Consider the following 20,127-nt stretch of genomic DNA (forward strand, 5'->3'; position numbering starts at 1 on the left):
GGCTATTTTTGTAAAACTCAAGCCAAAAGCAGAATCCCTCTAATGATGAACATGTCTGTATGCAAGACCAAGGAGAAGCTATTAGCCTGAAGGGCCTGGGAGCAAAGCAGGCTTGAACAAGATGGAGTCAGAGAGGCCAAGCCTTTCACTCTGTCACATGTATGCATTTGTGTACTCTCTCACACACGTTTAAATGTACTGGGTCTGATCACAGAACGTGTAACATAGATCTTCTAACAACTTTAGATGAGAATTAAATGCAGTTAGTGAGCTCTTTGGCAAGAAGTGTAATTTTTCTGGACGTGAGTATTTAAACGCTTAAATTGTAAGCAAATACAAATAGTATAATTGTGAGTACGGTTACCTGTTTCAAAACACAGTTGTCCCGGTAACATCTAAATGCATAAAGTAGAAAGTGTTTTGTAATGCGAAATGAAATCACTTCCTCTCTGATTCACACTCAAGTTTAAATGGGCACAGGTACTTTAGATAGATAGGAAATGTTATGTGCAAAGTGTATATACAAATGAGACTTTTAGCACTAAGCAGTAGGAAATATTTCTCTTATGTGAGGTATTAGATAAGCAAGTTGTTACTATCATACCTTCCTTGCCTCAAAGCACAGTTAATTATGGGGCTGGTCTTTGGTCCTAATGATTGACAGCCATTTTCTTAATATTTACAAAATGAGAGAAGGCGTTTCATACAAGTAAGTCCACATTTTTATAAGCATTAACAAATTCTCAAGCTGATTCTGACATTGATGGGTTGCAGCTGTCTTTGTCTTTCTCTACTTGAGACCAAGGTACATGAAGGTAGTCACTCCAAGTGGGATTTGTGTGCCAGGCTCTGTGACCACCTGCATGTCTGTGCAGAGTGGCTTTCTTTAACAAAGCGTTGGTTCTCCCCTATAAAACACACACACACACACACACACACACACACACACACACACAGCATTGGAAGGAAGTTCTGTGAAGTTTCATTACGGTTAGCTTTAGGAAGAGATGAAACTCATTCAAAATAATAATGAGTTGTAGAAGTTACTGAGCCCCTTGAAGACCAGGCTTTATTCCTCTGTGGGGCTCCCACTGCCTGGCGGAGTGCCCAAGACAGCATAGATGTGGAACGAGTTAATAAGGGATTGAATGAGGTGCTATCAAAATCAACTGAAGTAATTCAGTAAAAGGCAAGTCACTGTTAGAAGAAAAATTGAATAACTACAAAGCACCTGCTTGTACATAAAGATATCAGGAAGAGTGAGTGGCATCAGGGAGAAGATTACCACGTATCCGTGGGTGTTGTAAAGCGGGTGAGAGAGCAAGCACCAGCTTGGCTTAATTAGAGCCATGTCTCCTGGTCTGGACTACATAAGGACGACTATCCTGATTAAACAGTTAGAAAGTGAGGTCTATGAGGCAAAGGCCGATAGCTTGGAATTGTTCTGTTTAGACAGTGGACGTTCCGAAAGGAAGGACCACTCTCCAGAAAGTACAGCCAGCGGAGAATAACGTTTTCACTAAGGCGAGAGCAGGTGAGGAGGCCGCCTAGGCTATGAGCATCAGGCAATGTGGGGCAGGAGTTAAAATTCAACTCGTGCCCAAATGCTCAAGATCTGAGATATGAGTTTGACATTTCTTCGAAATACATATATATGTCTGGAGTCACAGTAAGTATTTTGTTATGAAAAAATGTTTTCAAGTACCCAAACAGCAATGCTTATAATCAGAGTAAATTACTTTCAAATTAATCCAGTTGCATCCGGACGTAACTGTATATGATGAAATTGAGCCATGGAAAAACTTGGGCTGGGAAATCCACATTCCTCCTCTGGATTCTATACTGAAATGTGGTGGCAGCTCAGTCACTGTGGTCATTTAACACAGGCCAAGGGCTTGACCACATGTCACCAAACGGGCAGAAAGGCTGTATGCATAATGAGGAAGGAAGAGGCATTTTGAAAGCACACACCGTTCTACCAAAATTATACATGTTCTCCCTTCTCCAACTTGGTTCTTTCAAACGTTCAAGATATGTTAAAGCTCTAATCTATGACACCTTTATCTGTCTAGGCCATAGCATTGTAAGTGTTTTCTTGGGCTTTAAAAATAAATCTGTTTGAGGGAGGGAAATTGAACCTGCATGGTGATATTAAGCAAGCACAGGAGCTGAGAAAGTCAAAATCACGGTTTCCATGGTAACGTTTAACTTGTCTGGGTCGTACACATTTCTCAAGAAATACATTCTCCAGACTACCTAGTGAGAAAAATTGCTCCACAGGCATACAAAGGTGTATTCCCCCGTTCTCTCATTCTAAAAGGTCTTCCCCCAATTAATTCATCAGTTCTAACTAAGCCCGGGCAAGGAACCAACAGAAGTCCATGTCCCGAACTCTGAATCAGCATCTTTTTTACGATAGCAATTAGTTTTCCTGTGATTAATTCCATTTCCTTCCTTTCTCCTTTGCAGATATATGTTGGGTAAAGGAGGAAAACGGAAGTTTGATGAGCATGAAGATGGGCTGGAAGGCAAAATCCTGTCTCCCTCTGACGGTCCATCCAAGGTGTCTTACACCTTACAGCGCCAGACTATCTTCAACATTTCCCTTATGAAACTCTACAACCACCGGCCCCTCACAGAGCCCAGCTTGCAAAAGACCGTCTTAATCAACAACATGTTGCGGCGGATCCAGGAGGAACTCAAACAGGAAGGCAGCCTGAGGCCCGTGTTCACCCCCTCCTCCCAGCCCAGCGACTCGCTGAGCGACAGCTACCGAGAGGCCCCGCCCGCCTTCAGCCCCCCTGCGCCCGCGCCGGCCCACCCCTGCGACCTCGGAAGCACTACGCCCCTGGAGGCCTGCCTCACCCCGGCCTCGCTGCTCGAGGACGACGATGACACTTTTTGCACTTCCCCGGCCGTGCAGCCTGCGGCTCCCACCAAACTCTCACCTCCAGCCCTCCCACCGGAGAAGGACAGCTTCTCCTCCGCCTTGGACGAGATCGAGGAGCTCTGTCCCACATCTACCTCCACCGAGGCCGCAGTGGCAGCGACTGACAGCGCGAAAGGGGGCGCCGGCGAGCCCAGCGTTCAGAAACCCGAGGGGCTGCCAGAGGGCCGCCCGGACGACCCGAAACTGATGGACTCTCTGCCTGGGAATTTTGAAATCACCACGTCCACGGGGTTTCTGACGGACTTGACCCTGGACGACATCCTGTTTGCCGACATTGATACGTCGATGTATGATTTTGACCCCTGCACATCCGCGTCGGGGACGGCCTCCAAAATGGCCCCCGTGTCGGCGGACGACCTCCTCAAGACTCTCGCTCCCTACAGCAGCCAGCCCGTCGCCCCGAGTCAGCCTTTCAAAATGGACCTCACAGAGCTGGACCACATCATGGAGGTGCTCGTCGGGTCCTAAGAGCTCGGGACCCGGTGACTGTGCCCACCCAGGCTCTGCGAGTGTCTCTGCGCCCTGACAGCTCTCCGCACTGTGCATGCACCCTTGCTTGCCTTTTTCAGAGAAAAAGAACCTTTTACAAAAGGATCACACTAGTTTTTGCTTTGAGCAGAGTTGGAGTGCCTTCATCCAAGTATGACCACTTTTAATATGCTTTTTTGAGTGGTTCCTCAGAGACCTACCCTGGAGTAGGAGGGACTACATTTGAAGACAATATTGCTATATCAAATGGCAAAAATAAACAGTTCAAGTGAAGCACAAGGAATAAGTTGGGAAAGCTGTAAATTGCATGTGCATATTTGTCTATTTTTTCTATAAGTTTTATTGCAAGAGGTAAAAAAAAAAAAAGAAAAATATATATATTATTTAGATAATCTCAGTACTTTTTCTGGCATTTTCGCCCTGTATAGGTTGACTTGGCAATTCAGCCTTTTTAGAGGCATTAACTACTCCTCGTAAGTGTTGCATTTACATGGCTGTTTAGAAACTGCTGCCCAAATTTATTTTATATTTTTGTACAGATTCTGCAGTTTATGATATTGTTTTTCTAAAAACAAATGCTGTTTATACATATGAGATAGCTATTTTGATAGGATTTGCTCACATAGTTCCTGCAAACTTCAGATGTACAAGTTGCACTTGTACTTTTATAGCATTGTAATGTTTTATATGTGTTTGGTGCAAAGAGAAAATTGGATCAAATCTGCAGTTGATGTCCCCAAATGCAGACATACACACACACACACACACACACACACACACACTCACTCACTCACTCACAGCGCTTTAAGAAAGGGCCAGGCGATATCACACCCAAATTTCACAAGCACTGACCCCTTGGCATGAACACCCGCCAACACTGTGACTTCCAAAGCTAGAAGCCGGAGCCATGTCTGCTCATCAAACTTGCATTAAGCAGTTGGCGGGAGGTGGCTGTGGAGCTCGGGGTTTAAATGATGGTTCTCTTTAGTTCCCTCTCTCGAGGGGAAGGCTACCGAATACTATTTACGCCAAGTTCGTGCTTTTAATTGTTTTTATTTTTTTAAACAAAAACTCACATCTTTCCTTTTTGGCATAATTTTTATGACCTGAAATTTTACATGCGAACAAAATTTTATGAAAAGCAACCAACTTCTTCATGGAACTAAACCCTGATGCAGTGCTTAGGGCTCATAAAGAAAAAAATCTCCCCCAGAAGGCACCTGTCATGTTGCTCAATTGTCTTTTCCAGCTTCCTTCCCTAGAGCTTTCGTTCCCTCTATTGCTAAGTGCTGAAAATGGCATTTTTCATGATCACCACAGTGAGCTCTGCTCACCTCGGCCCAGCCTGGGATGCACTCTTGTAACATCTGTAGCTCTTGAACCTGGAGTTGGTCCCGTTACATCATGGCTTCCAATATGGTTGCTTTCTGTAATCAACTGCTTTAACTACACTTTACAAGGCTGTTTTATCCAAATACGCAGACAGGACTTTCTATGCATGTTTCTTCTCCTTCCCCCTTGCCTACCCCTCTGCCCCCTGCCCCCTGCCCCCGGGCACTTGAGAAGTAGCTTTTTATTCCTAGTGGTGTACATTTAATTTTAAAACGTTTGCAATGTATCATGCTTGTTGCCGGAATTGTTTATGGCCTTTTTCCTTTCGGTTTTTTTTCTTTCTCCCAATGGTACTTTAGCTGGTTACAACTTATATTGTTGAAATGCAGATGGCTTCTTTAGGAATAACTTTTATATTTATTTAAGAATTTTTAAATTATGGGATTTGTGTTGTCGTCGTCTTTGTTGTTAGTCATTTGTCAATATTCAGTCACCAATTCTGCTCACTTCTTGCCATGGATAAAATTGAGTCTTTCTGGCCAATTAAAAAAGACAGCTTTATAAAATGGCACTTTAAACAAGCCACAGATAGTTTTATTTTTGTAATACACATGGCAAAACAAATAGATTTGTGATGAAGGAACTGCTCATCTAATCAAAAGATTCGTGTATGATGATTAAATCTTTCTACATTCTAATTTACGTTCCCCCCCCCCCCCCCCCCCCGCACACACTTGAATGTGTTTTTAAAGGCTATCAACTCAGTAGAGCAGTGAGAAACAGATCAAATTGTACTTGTTCTCCTACAAGCAGCCTCCACCAGGACACCTCTTACTGCTGCAGATGTGTCATTTCCTTTGGTAGGACCAGGGACCATATAGTTAAGGTGAGGGTTGTTGTAGATGCTTCTGGTGTCACTGTGCCTGTCCTTTTTAAGAGCTTCCTTTTTCTATGGAGAACAAGTCCACCCAGACGCCATGCTTTTCATAACTGGAGGACCTGGCAAACTCACCACACGCTGCACACATATACATATGTATACATACACAATAGTGTTGATTATTCCGAACAATAACAGGGTAAGGCAGTTGATTTGCCATTGTTAAAAACTGATTTACAGTAACTTAGAACAACTGTACTTTGGTTGGATTAGCAAATCGTGTGTTTAAACAAATCCCATATGTTGGGCAACAGTTCAAATAAGCACAGCGAAGTGTTGCCCAAACGTGGTTCTCTGACTCTCTCATATTTTTAAGGCTGGGCTTCAAAATCAAAACAACAGCTCCCCCGCGCACCCCCCTCCCCAACAGCAGGCAAATGCTTGTTAACTCTGGACACCCTTGCCATAAATTCTTGATGTTCAAGGTCTACTGAGGTAGACATGGGAAATTAGTGGCCCATTTTAAAAAGAACAAAACCATCAAGTGTTCAAGTTACCTTGTGTCTTATTTTTACAAAGTGATGTCCCAACAGAGAAGAATGTGAGGCTGTGTGTGATCTCCACTTCCCAGTTTGAGCGTGGGACGTGCTTCCAGATGCCACCTGGCAGCAGTGCCTTCCCCTTTGTAAAGGACATCGTGTGGCATTCAGAGTCAGGCAGGCAGTTTGAGGTGCCTTTATGAGAAAGACGTGCTGGGTGGGGCTGGGAGAGGACAATTATTGACAGTGATGTGCAATGAAGTGACAAGATGAGAGCAGAATAATAAGAGCTTTGAATTTGAAGTGATTTTTTTTTCATAAGTTATTTATTCCTTTTTTTTCTGTGTAAATATATTTATTTTACTGTGGAGCTCTAACAACATCTGGATCGTAACATGTGCAGAATGTATGGTAGGAATGTATTCTCTTGTAGGAATGTCAATCTGTATTAAAAGGGGGTCCAAGCCAGACCCCTGGGTCTTCTCATCGTATGCACAGTCCACATTCATTTTTACTCTCTTCTCTAATATGGGTCTATTTGAAATATGCAAAAGGTATGGATGAGGAATGTTTTAATACCTCCAAATTTTTAAGAAAATCAAGCATCAAGGGGTTGATATTTTTAAATGTTTTTAAGTAGCACTTTCTCTTTATGACAGAAGGGGCAACCACACTGACACCCTTGTTCACACCAAAGGGTGACAAACTAGCCAGAGCCTCCGATACACCTCGAGTGTCTTTATCAATTGAGCTTTTTATTGCCATAGTCCCTTGGAGTGTCCCAACTGCCCTGAGGTCAATCAAGGAAAATTTCTTAAATAAATAAGCTCCAAAGAGCCAAAGTATCAACTTACGGATCGTTTTTAAAGCTTAAATTTATTAACCACCTTTGTGGTAAACAATGAATTATGAATACTGCAGGGCAGCCTTCTTAAGTGACAGATGTAAAAAAAAAAAAAAAAACCTAAGACTCTACTTTGTGCGGCGATTGTTATTCTCTACATGAATTGTCTTAATTTCAAAACCTTGCTGTTACAAATTGGGCCTTTATACATTTTCTGAAAATATTGAAAAGAACATATTTAACCTGTTCTGGCTATAAATGGTTAACTTCCTGTAATTGCCTACAACAGTGAGGTGTGTGCATCCTGCTTGTGTACAATTATTTTCAGTGCTTCTAAGAATTTCTTGAGTCTAAATGGTTCTTGAAAATTAGCCAGGAGCAAATGTTATTGCAGACAAAGTGAATAAAAATTTTGGACATCTTTTGGGGATAACAAGTTTGGAAGAGAAGTGTAATCCATACGAGCAAACAACTTAAGATTTTGCAAAAGATGTACATAGTTGGTGCATGGTTTTTCAGGAGGGCTTTTGTCAAAAAAAAAAAAAATTAAATTAAAAAAAAGGAGGTATAGCCTTTTCCCCACAGACCTGAGAGCTGTGCCTTTTCTATGCAATATTACAGACGTTACATCGGAACCCAGATGGCTGTATTCACATGTAGGTTTGGGCTGTAATCTAAACAACTGAACAGATTAAATGTACATGGAAATGAGCAGTCTTACTTTTGTAGTTTTATATTATACAATAAACAGTTAAAAGATGAGAGTGGCGTGTTGCAGTTTCATTCTGACCAGAGAGCATAACCTGCTCGTATGTCACAATTTGCTCATTTTACAGAACAGTCCACCCATGGCCTCTGCTGGAGTTGGCGCTGTTGACCTTATCCCACCACCTTGGTCTCAGGAGCACCTGGTTCTCCCCGTCTTGGGTCCTCCTCGATCTCATTCTCACTTCTCTCCTTCAACTCTCTCTAAACATTGTTTTTTTCCAGGGTTTGGTTGGTGACCAGATCTTGTGCTGAGCCTCCACTTCTACTGCTTGCTTTCCTGAGGAAATCTAATCCACTCAGGGCTCTGAAAACTTGTTTCAAGATCCTGCCTCTCTTCTGAACTCTAGACTTCAGTATCTACCAAGGTTTGTGCATCTAAACAGGCTCATTTCCTCATGGGGCCGATCCTTCCTCGTTGGGCCTCTCAGCCTCATTACCCTCCTCTCAGGCCTCCCTGCCCCTATGCCACCTCCACTCCAGGCCCCTCTGTTCCCAAATGCCATCGATCCCCACCACCTCCTCTCCATCTCTACCACAGCTTATGCTATTCGGGCCCTCTTCCCTGCTAGCCTCTGGTTATTGCACCTGCTTCCTAACTACTCTAACTGCCCAGTTGTTAGCGTCAACTCTCCTTGACGCTAGAGTTGACATCTCAGAGCACCAGTGATTCGCACATTTGTTGCACATCTTCCAACAGCGCCTCCTGATTTATATAATCCGTCCGTCCTCCACCATCTTCCAGAGGTTAATGGAAGAGGTCCTGTGTAACCTCCTTGGCAGCTGGGCCATCTTTTATGGGTTCATGGGAGCCAGCCTCGCCTGGTCCAGGTGATTCTGGGCCACCACACCAGCTGGTGAAGGAATCGCCTGGTTATGAGGGACCTCGGAAATGAAGGTTCCATTCAATCAGCAATGGAATATGGGAGGTGGGAGTGTTGGAGAGGTGTCATGCGTTGACTTGTGTAAGTCCTGACCCCCAGTACCTCAGAATGTGACATTAATTTGGATATAGGGTCTTTACAGAGATACATTAAAATGAGGTTATTAGGGTCGACCCTAATCTAATATGACTAGGGCCCTTTAAAAAAATGACATTTCTAAACAGACAAGCACACAGGGAGAATAGCATGTGAAGATGAAGGCAGAGATCAGGGTAATATGTCTATAAGCCAATGAACACCAAAGATTTCCAGCAAACCCCAAAAAGCTAGGGGAGCAGCATGGAACATTCTCACAGCCCTCAGAAGGAACCAGCCCTGCTGACACCTTGATCTCTGACTTCTAGCTTCCAGAACAATAAATTTCCATTGTTTAAGCCAGGGGTCCCCAACTCCCAGGTACCAGTACCAGTCCATCGCCTGTTAGGAACCAGAGCGCACAGCAGGAGGTGAGCAGCAGGCAAGTGGGTGAAGCTTCATCTGTATTTGCAACCGCTCCCCAGCACTAGCATCACCGCCTCAGCTCCACCTCAGATCATCAGGCAGTAGGTTCTCATAGGAGCACCGGTCCCTGGTGCCAAAAAGGTTGGAGACCTCTGGTTTAAGCCACTCAGATCGTTACAGCAGCCCTAGCAAACTAATACGGGGAGAACAGGATAAGTTTTTCCAGACATCCCAGTGGAGATACTCATTAGGCAGCTAGAAATAAGAGTCTGTTGCTCAGTAGAGTGGTTTGTCTCTAGACTATGAGCATCTGCTATTAATTAGACATAAAACTTTGGCGACTTGCTCAGTCTCTCTGTGCTTATGAGGACAAGATAAAGTCATAGCTCCTAAATCTCTTTGAAAATGTTGACAATGCAATAAAAATGGATGTCATGACTGTTGTTTATCATCTCTTACCTGCAACTGTGCCTAGCATATAATAGGCACTCAAAACATTTGTTGAATTAAAATTAAAAAAAAAAACAAAACCCTCTAGGGCATGAGAGAAGCATAGAAATCAGTCTTCCTTGTCTGGGCCCCAGGCCCACCCCCATCCTGACCCTCTAGATGGCCCATTCCCAGCACAGTGCCTGCCCCAGCTTGTTCCTCGACTTCTGCTCATAGAAATTTTACCCATCACTCCAAGGTCAAGTTCAAGTGCCCGTCCATGAAGCCTTTTCCGCATCCCCCAAGTCAAAACCAACCTCTTCTCTTCTGCAGAGCTCTTCGCCTCTGCAAACACACTTAACAAGTCTGCTACTTCTTAGGTTAGCTGCTCACCATCTGTTTCCTCTGCTACCCTATGCTGTTCTGAAGAGCATAGGGTAGCAGCATGTGACGTTCGTCTTTGCCAGAGCTCAGCAAACTATGGCCCTTGGTCCAAATCCTGTCCACTGCCTGTTTTTCTAAGGAAAGTTTTATTAGAACATGGCCATGTTTATTGATTTGTGTATTGTCTATGGCTGCTGTCCTACTACAATGGCACAGAGAACATATGGCTCTCAGAAGCTAAAGTATTTGCTCTTCAGCCCTTTACGGAAAATACTTGCCAAACCCTGACCTTTGCAAACCACACAATGCTTAGGTCGATGTCTGGCCATAGCTGGGCCAGGTCACAGTCCCCATGTTTAGGAGTTCACATAGACTGGGAAGTACACCCCAGGAAAGTGAAGAGAGTCCAAGCATGGTGCGAGGTCCCAAGGGCACCAAGTGTAGGAGATGAGTGAGGGTGCAAAGGCCAGAGAGAGCAGAGTAGTCAGAAAAGTCACACCATTGTGGACATCTTCAGAGAGCTTAAGACCTGGGAGGAGGCTGAGACATGGATCTTCTGGTCAAAGGTCCCATTTTGCAGATGTGAAAGCTGAGACAGAGAGGAGAGGTGATTATCATCTAAGGAAAGACACAGTTTATAGTTTTGAGGGTCAGAGTTTGCTCTGCAGCCAGATCGCCTGAGTTTGAATCCTGGCTCCACCATTTATAGCCTATAACCTAGGGCAAGTTCCCAAACCTCTCGTCTCTGTGCCTTAACTTTTCAATCTATAAAATCGGGGTGATATTGAGCTGATTTTATGCAATGGTGGGGATTAAATAAGTCTTATACACTTAAAGCACTTAGAAGAGCTCTAGGACATTAAAAAAAAGAAGTGGGCAAGGAGAAAATGGTGTTTCAGGTTGGTTGGGCTTTAAAGTGAAGCTGAGGCATCTTAATGCTGAAGGCACGTTTTTGTGGGGGCACCATTTCCTAACACCATACTTGCTGTCATGGCGGTCGACTATTTATTTACTAAAGACACTGTGTTCTGAGTTTGTGTGACAACCTAGTGTCCCTTACATCTTTACTTTTAATATCCTTTTGTTCCTCCTGGAAAGGAATCAGTAGTAATAGTCCCTAGGGTTACTACTTGCTGAGCAACTCACATGTGCCAGGCACTGCTAAGTGCTGGTGTGCATGATCCCATGAACTCTTTGCCCCAGCCCTTTGAAGTTTATCTTACCACCCCTACTTTACAGAGGAGGGAGTCCAGGTTCAGAGAGCTTAAGCAACTTCCCAAAGGTCACACAGCTGGGGCTGTGGGTCAGGCCTCTCTGACTCTTACAATCACGTCAGCACACTCTCTTGTTTTCATCTGTCATTGCTCCTGGTGTCATAGGGCTCCATAGGCAAGCTGATACCTGGAGGCTGAGCAAGTTGAGAAAGTCAGGAGACCATGTCCCAATCCAAGCTTTACCTCTTTCACTTGCCTGACCCTGGACAAGTCTTTTCATGTCTCCTCTTCTTTATGGGGGTGTGGATGCCTCTCAGAACATTGAGGCATTACCCGAGGGACAAGTAGAGGAAGATGTCCCAGTGAGGCCACAGTGAGCCAAGAGTTGGGAGAGCCCTGTAGGGCCAAATGCCCCTAGCTTCTCTCATCCTGGCTCTGAGTGACCCTAGGTCAGTCACTATCCCTCTCAGGGACTAGTTGGCATGGTGGCAAAAAGAGGAAGGCCTGCATACACACTATATGCTTGAGACCCTGGCTCTCCCCAGGGGCAACTTAGAATCATGAGATGCTCTGCCAGCAATTGGGCATGGGGGCCTGGCCTGGGGGGTTTACAAAAGCTCCCTGGTGCGAGGAGTGCCACTGCTCTAACGTTTCCAATGCCAGCCTTTGGGGCTTCTGGTGTGGCGCAGCCATGTGCACGACCCAGGAGGTGCACACGCTGGCATTGTCCCTGAAGCTGGGAACCTCCTTGCAGCAGGCTGGCTGCCCCAGCCCACAGCCCGCCTGGGGGCCTCCCTCCCTTCCTTCCTCCTCCCCCTCCCTGGGCAGGGCAGTCAAGCTGCCAGCTGCTAGCAAGACCTATTGTTCAGCAGTGACAAGAAATGGCTGCAGGAGCACAGTCCGGGGAAAGGCAAGAGCCAGGAAGGGGGAGGGGTGAGGCGGGCCAGGGCGAAGTCTGCCAACAGGGACACCACTTCACAGGGTTGGCCTGCCTGTCTAGAGAAGCCAGAGCACAAACACACCTACCAGACTTTTTTTTTTTTTTTTTTCACTTGTCTTGTCAGGATGTAATTATCGGTGGAAGTGCATGCCACTGTTTTGTGTGTTAGTGCGCAGAGCCAGGCTGCCTCTAGAAAAAGATTTATGGTCACTTATTTCCCAGCTGGGTGCCTGAAAACAGTGCCAGGTGGCCGAGTGCTTTTGAAATGGTGTTGTTCAAAGTCAATCCAATCCGCACGCTTGCTTGTGGGGAATGCGGCTTCCTTGGACCTGGAGAGGTTCCAGTGTTGGTGATAATCACCCTGGACATTCACATATGGCCTGATAGTGTAGCAAGCGTTTCGTATACATTCACTTTGTTGGATTCTCATGACAATTCTGAAGGTGGTGGCAATGGTGGAAGGCCGAGCAGGCATGGGGAAACTGAGGTACTGGGAGAGGCTGAGGCTGCTAAATGAAGGCGTGGGGGCAGGGGGCAGCCTCAAGTCCTGGACTCCTACTGTTATTACCTTCTACTTCAGAGGGTGAAAAAACTGGGTAGAAACTTATTTTTGAACAGCGAGTCATGGAACGTGAAGTCTCATGTTCTCTTGGAGCTTTGTAACAGAATCACTGGGGACCAAAACCGTTTGGAGCTTCTGTTCTGTCCTTTCCACCCCCTCCAGCCTCCCTCCCTTGGCCCTAAACACATGTACGCTCTCCCGGAGTGGAGGGGAGCAGAACTGGCTCAGCCAACACCCTTTGCTAGCTCCAGGTCATTAGGCCCAGGTCTGGTGTGACCCATGGAGCTGGCTCAAATATTCAACCTAAAAGAAAATTAGAAAGATCTCAAGTCCCCCACTAACCAAATTGCCACTCCTAAGCATTGCCAGTGTGGAACTTCTACAGCCACCCTGCGTGTGTGCCCCTTTCCCTCTCTCTCTTGCCGGTTCCTCTGCACTTTGTTCTCCCCAACCCCCAATCTCTGACTTTCAGTCTCTCTCTGCCTGCTCTTCCCCTTTGGACTCTGTCAGCCTCTCTCCGCCTCTGCCTGTCTCCTGCATTGTTATCTGAAAGCCAGCTTTGCTGCGGCAGAGTCTGACCTTGGAAGCTGATAGGCTGGCCTCTCTGCCCTCAGTCTCCCCTACTCAGAGGAGCCGGGCTCCAGCCCCTGGACTGGCCTAGTGGAAAGGTCCAGATCTTGGGTTCATCGAGGTCTAGGAACCTCTGAGTCACCATGTCAGGGTCCCTATCTGCTGGCCCAGGCCCTTGGTGCTGTCCCCTAATGGTTGGAGGCTGAGCAATCTGAAGCTGCCCATCCTCCTGGCTATGGGGTCAGTTGGGTAAGAAGTTTGCTAACTGTTTTCCACATTGGCTTGAGCATCTCTGAGTAGGCTAAGTAGGACTGGCCTGCAGGCAGGGAGGGCAATTCTAGGTAGAGGGGAGGGGCTCCCTGAGCTGGCTGAACTGGTGGGGTGCCAGGTGCTGGGAGAGGTGGGCTCTGAGGAGAGGTGTCCACCTGGGAGCGGGGCAGGAGCCAGTGGCACTGCCAGAGAGTGGACAGTGGAAGAGTCGTAGGTCATCCTGTGTGTTCTAAGTGGTCTGCAACAGACTATACAGTGTGGGCAGGGGCTGCTTGGGACCTCAGAGAGATCGAGGAGAGGGAGACTACGTTCCGTAAAGCACCTTCCTTCTGCTGGACACTTGGCTGGGCCCTCTCTGGTCACCCTCTCACTGATCCAGACAGTTGTAATTAGGGGTCTGCATGTACTGTAAGACTTTGTCCTATAAGGCAAAGTCACATCGCATTGCTGCTGTCCGGGGGGGCCCAGGCCACATCGTGGATCATTGTGGAGACATTGCCATGCAGAAATCGTAGAAATGACCTCTTCCGAGTGGCCTTCCCTGACCATCCCAACCCCAGCCGGGCACATTACTCTTTTATTTTCTCCATAGCATTTATCACCATGTGACGTCGTCTCATTTATATATTTGCTTCCTTGTTTCTTTCTTGTTTTCTTTCCTCTAGCATATAAACTTCCTGACAGTCACAGATCTTGTCTTGGTCAAAAAGCTCCTCAGAGACCAGATGGCCTGGAGACCCCAGATACTTGTATCACCCTAAGGTGGGGGAGGCCACCCCACCCCAGCCACCAAAACATGACTAACATTATATTCTCAAACAGCTTTCTGACTGGAAACGCAGCCTCATTGACCTTGCACAGAACAATCAGGAAACATGATATATTCCCCCGAAGTGTTGAGGGCCAAATTTAAAACCTCCACAATCATGCGGTTGAACTGTAGCATGGATTCAGAAAAGGGATTCTACCGGAAGCAGAGGGGACTAGGTGAAAACTGGCTGTCCCAGCAACACCCATTCATTTCCTGTGCTATCAACTCCTCCAGCCTGTCCCCCACTCAACAACAGAAAAGCTTCCCTTAAACCCCACCATGTTCCTCCAACTCCTACTCTGATCCACAACCTTTAGTGGCTCCCTATTGCCCCAAGGAAATATTCAAACCCTTTCCCAGGCTTGCCTTGTTCTCTCGTGCTCCGCCAACTCTTCCAGAAGTTCCCTACCCAGGACACCTTCTTTCTCTCCCTACTCTCCAGAACCTGCCCATCCTTTGGCGCTCAGCCCCACCTCCTCCTCTCTACCTGCCTATACATACCAGATGGAGGGGGGCAGTGGGGAGCCGGATGTCATTTCCTGTGAGTGCCCCCGTTAGTTTGCTCACAGGGTTTCTTTGAGGATTACTAAGGCCTGTTTTAGAGTTCAGGCTCCAGAAGAACAGGGACTGAGTCCAGGGACTGTGAGCATGAGCTAGCCACTGAGTGAGACTTGCTGGAGGGGAGACCAAGGGCCTCCTAGTGGGAGAGGACCTTTGTCTCCTCCTTGGTGGGGCCAGATCCCCAAGAGCACACCAGTTTGAAGAGCGGGGTCCGCTCAGAGAGCTCGTGAGGGGAATCCATGTGGCATTCTCTCTTCCCCTTCTCCCCCTTCCCCCAGTGCGGAGCCAGCCGGGTTGCCTCAAGTGGCAGGAAAAACGCCCCCCCCTCTCCAAGCTGCTGCACATCTGTGCCCGGACAAAGCCAGCTATTAATCCTAGCTTTTGTGTGAGTGTTTGGGTGTTGAATTCCACTTGGATCTGCCGGCTCTTGGAAGGGGAGATTGGAGGGGATTTAGTGACAACAAAAGGAACCCACCGAGGGGAATAGGAGGGGGCCAGGGGAGCTAAGAAACCCAAGTGCATTCACTTCTATCTAGCCTGGTGAGGTCCTCTGGGAGCCCAACTTCAGCTAGAGCCTAGCGGGGCTCCCAAATTCCCAGGGTCTGAGTCACAAAAGGGGGCCACTCCCTACGAGAAAAACACCAGCTTCGCAGGCCTGCCTTCCACTCCAGATGTCTCCTGGGGCCTGGGCACTGCCCCTGACACTGCCTCTTTCAGACCTGGGCAGCACATTGCCCAGGGGATTCCAAGGGTGGGAGACAGGAGATGAGGACCAGGCAGAAGGCACGAGCCCCAGGGACTGATTCCAGATCAGGGAAAGCCTCAGAGTCCCCAGGAGTCCCCAGCTGTGTCAACACAGCAGTAAGGCCAGAGGGCCTGAGGCAGCAGGCTGCCTGGTGGCCTGGGTTGGGCTTTCCAGAGGGGTTTTGGGCACCTCATTCCAACTAAAATCTCAACCTCCAGGGAATCCAGTCCACACAATCCTTAACTCTAGCTCAAGCAACAAATGCTAGGAATAGCCCAGGACAGAGTCACAGAATGTATGGAGTGTGTGTGTGTGTGTGTGTGTGTGTGGTGTGTGCACGCACGCGTGTATAGTGAGGTGGGGGGGTACATCTTAGAACGTCAGGCAATTCTGAAGGGAAAGATCTGCAGTCTGGGCAGGTGCTATTTGACTAGTTTAGTTAGCAGAAGCTCTGGCCTCTTTTGTAGATTGCTAGGAGAGCAGCCGGGGGTATGAACTGAACCCTCCTGTCTGCCTGTGCCCTTTCTGCTCTGTTAATTTCACTTTTTTAAAATGAGTGTCCCATCTGTGGATGCTTGACTTCAAGGCTCCCCCAGTTGTCAGGTCGCACCAAGAAGTAGAAGTGTTTTTAACTTTATGTGGTGTGGAGACACATGCAGAGCTTCATTCCCTTTTTCCTACCCAATCTGAGGTGTCTGGTAATATCATTCATTCATCCCTTTGATAGTTGAATGAAACCGAGTTCTGGCTTAGCTGCTGGGCAGCAAATGCAAAATGTGGCTGCTTACTGACACTTATGTGCTCAGCTAAACTTCCAGGCTTATTTAACTATGTATTTTCTAATGGCTGTTAGCATATCTACCAATGTTTTATTCTCTCTACCTTAATTAACTCTAGGAATAACAGTAAATTCAAGTCATTATTCATTCATTCACCCTTCCCCTTACTCATTCAAGAGGGTGAAGTCAAGGCTGGGCCACCAGGTCCTCTGTACTAAAACCCGCAAATGTTCTCCCAACTCTTTCTTAGTCTTCAGGGAAGGGGATTTGGGAATCACAGGTGTGCAACCTGCTGCTGTAAAGGCTCTTGCTTCCAATACTGTTTCTGAGGACCTGGTCCCAGGTAGCCCCACTCCGAGGAGTAAGGGTGGAGAAGAGGTGGGGCCAGTTGCGGCCTCCAGGGACTATGGCCTTCTCTGGGTCAGGGAGTGGACACAGCTCCTCTGACTCCCAGATGGAAGAGTCTAGAAGACCACAAAGCCACTCTGTTCTGGATTTTGTCAGAGGGTGTCTGCACTGTCGCTGAGAAGCCTCCCCGTGCCTGGGTGACAGGCCATGGCCTCGGCACTGACTGGGAACTCTATAGCTGGTGGGCACCATGCTCTGCACTGCAGGGCTCAGTGACCTCAGTGGGAGCTTGCCCTCTGGGCTGACACTGACAAGCGTGGAGGCACAAAGATGGTTATGGGGACTGGAGATGGCTTTTAATCCCTAAGTCCCACATTGTAAAGAGCAGGGGGCCATGAACAGTGGCAAGATGAGTTCAGAGGCCGTGGGTGGCCCTGATGCATCGCCAAGTGGACGGCGATAAATGGAGTTACCGTGGGGAGAAGTGTCAAGACAGGGCACCGCTCTCTGCAGGCATTTACAGGATGGAATGACAGGGCATATGGGGTAGGAACTGAGGTTGGGAGCCCGTGTAGCCCTCAGGTAATAGGTCCAGGCACAGAGTCTAGGAAGGCCTCTGGAGTCCCTGGCTCTGGGGCTTGGCTTCTCTCCTCGGCTTCCCTCCTGAGATAATCACAAGGGCCTCCATGGGGGTCAGAACTGTCAGAGGCTCCCCGTGTGCATCTGCCCACTCTTTGGGCAGAGAAGGACCTGGCTTCCCAAATCAGATATATTCAGAAGTGCCATTGATTGTTATGTGCCAGTTTCATAACTACCCATGAGGTCAGCACTATTATTATTACCATTTTATAGCTGTGCACACCAAAACTCAGAAGTCAAAGGCTTGACCCAGGGCCACGTAGCTAAACAGAGAGAGAAGCAGGACTTCAAAGCCTAGCTCTTCTCTACTCTGACAGGAATCTCTCAGACCTCTGAATCTCTTTCTGCTTCCTCAACTCCACCTCCCTTGGCCATTTCACATCCCAGCAATGTGGAAAAGGCCTGGAATAGAAGGAAAAATCCAGTCTGAGCCTCTATTTTGGCTTCTTGTTCTACAATGAGATTGCAGAAAGGGGGATGTAAGGTCAGGGGATTTTCTGGAGATTTTATTGCTCCAAGATGTTGACCCCTCCCTGCCCAGAAGAAAACAGAATAGTAAATTTTGTTCTGGAGAGTAAAATTTAAATTAAAATTTTTTTTTTTCCTTTTGACAGAAACAAGTATGTCCTTTGTAGGGCAAAGCTAGAAAATGTAGAGGAGCAAAAATAATCGCCATTGTACTTCTCAGAGGTGAGGAAAGTTAAAACCTTAAATGTATTTTTGTCATTTCCTTCCTAAATTCAAACACAAACACACACATGTATTTTTTTAATGAAGCAAAAATGTTATCACTATAATTTGGAAATCTCTTTTTTTCACTCAATAATTTATCTGGAAATCTTCCCAAGTGGAGACATATTTATTCATCCACTATATCATATTCAGTGGCTGTGTAGCATTCTATTTCTGTACAATAATTCATTGAACTAACCTCCTATATAATAATGTTAAATATTTAGGAATTCCCAAATTTTTGTTCCTGCTGTAATTAACAACTGTAGTTGAAATCTCAGTACATCCTATCTAGAATCTTGAAGTGAAATCGATGGGTGGAAAGGCGTGTGCTCTTTGCCCAAGTGCCCTCAGGAAAGGTTGTAGCCTTTTTTTGAGACCCCCCCGCCTCAACCTTGCCCCCAAAACACATACATAAACACATCTTTGCTTTTCCTGGGAATATTCTTTCATTAAAAAAAAAGGTCGACAATTTGATACATGAAATGTTATCCATTATTGTTTTATTTAGCATTTCTTTAATTATTAATTGGGGTCAACAGTTTTTCATGTGCCTATCAGCCATTTTTGTTTCTTCTCTGTGAATTGCCCATTTATATCCTTTGTGCATTTTTCTATTGGATAGTCTCATTTAACTGAGTTGTTCTCAGCCCTGGCATATTAGAATTACCTGGAAGACTTTTTAAACAATGAAAGGAAGAAAAGGAAGGAAGGAAGGGAAAGGGCGGGGGTGGAGGGGTGGGGGGAAGAGAGAGAGGGGGGGGGGCTCATCATCTCACAGTAAATATTTGGTGGAGCCTGGGTATCAGTTTTTTTAAAGTATCCTTGTGCTTTTAATTTGCAGCCATGATTGAGAACTCTTATTATAAATTAAATTTCTCCCACTGTCTGGCTCCAAATGTTTTCATGCAGAATCTATTCTCATTTCTTTGACACCCAGTTTTCTCTTGTGAAAAATGGGTTGCAGAACTGTAAAGCAACACACCTCCCTCCCTAATTCTATAAATCGCATCAAGGAGGCCAGAGTTTCAGGAAAGAGGGTGAGGCAGATGCTGTGGTCAGGCTCTCTGCCAGGTGGATTGGAACAAATTAAAAGAACGCCCTCAGGCAATTAGACTTTGCCTGAAGACAGCCTGAGCTCCAAAAGGAGTGGACAAAGCCCGGCTTCTTTAGACCACTTTACTTCTGTATCGCACCCACCTTCGGGTGCATAGCAGTCTTGCTCTCTCGGGGGCTTTCAGGTTTAGAATTAAAGTTTTATCTGAGGCATTTCATCTTCTTTCAGATGTCAGCATGAGAGAGAGGGAAGTGTAGGCCCACCAAATTGGGTCCTTCAAGAGGGAAACCAGTGCCCCAGCTCACAGGCCTGCCGCGTTCCCCCTCCCCCCCCCCACTTCGCTCCCCTATTGGAGGATATGGGAGTGTTCCCGGGGTGATGCAGGGGCTGCCTCCACGACCTCTAGTCCTATCAAGGGGTTTATGACATTCTCTGAAAAAAATTATTTTAATTAATTTCCGTTAAAACCCAGGGGATCTGTCGCCACTCCCTCCCTCCCCCCCAACCAAACCAAACACATACACACACACACACACACACACGCCACACATACACTTCTGCTCCATTTAGTGCTGGCCAAGTGGTCCCACTTGGGGGACAGGAAGGTATGAAAGGACCTTTCTGGTGATTCCATCAGAAAGGTCCCTGGAAACCCTCGAGGTGGCTCAGTGCCACCCAAGGTCGCGGACTACTGAGGCCTTGCAGAGGACTGCAAATGTGGGTCATCCAGGTGCTGCTGCTCCCCAAGGTGGAAGCACATGCTTCCACCTTGTCCACCTAGTCCACTTGGGGCTAGTGTGTGATTCTGAGCCTCAGTTCCTTCATCTGTAAAATGGAGATAGCGAAGCTGATGTTCAGGGTCGCAGAGAGAACAAAGAAGTATGTAGCATACTGTAGATCCG

General features: G+C 46.7%; 1 protein-coding gene across 4 annotated transcripts in view; it reads left to right on the forward strand.

The window, feature by feature from the left end:
• The window catches only part of SERTAD2 (SERTA domain containing 2), a 107,726-nt gene extending 99,930 nt beyond the window's left edge, over window positions 1-7,796 (forward strand). For all 4 annotated transcript variants that reach the window (XM_023524245.1, XM_011381860.2, XM_011381859.2 and 1 more), the window contains one exon: window positions 2,470-7,796. In XM_023524245.1, coding sequence (XP_023380013.1) covers window positions 2,474-3,418 — 945 coding nt within the window. In that variant the 5' untranslated portion in view covers window positions 2,470-2,473 and the 3' untranslated portion in view covers window positions 3,419-7,796. The remainder of the gene's footprint in view (window positions 1-2,469) is intronic.
• The last annotated feature ends 12,331 nt before the right edge of the window (window positions 7,797-20,127 follow it).

Source organism: Pteropus vampyrus, unplaced genomic scaffold (genome assembly GCF_000151845.1).
Source record: "Pteropus vampyrus isolate Shadow unplaced genomic scaffold, Pvam_2.0 Scaffold453, whole genome shotgun sequence".
NCBI classification, from domain to species: domain Eukaryota; kingdom Metazoa; phylum Chordata; class Mammalia; order Chiroptera; family Pteropodidae; genus Pteropus; species Pteropus vampyrus.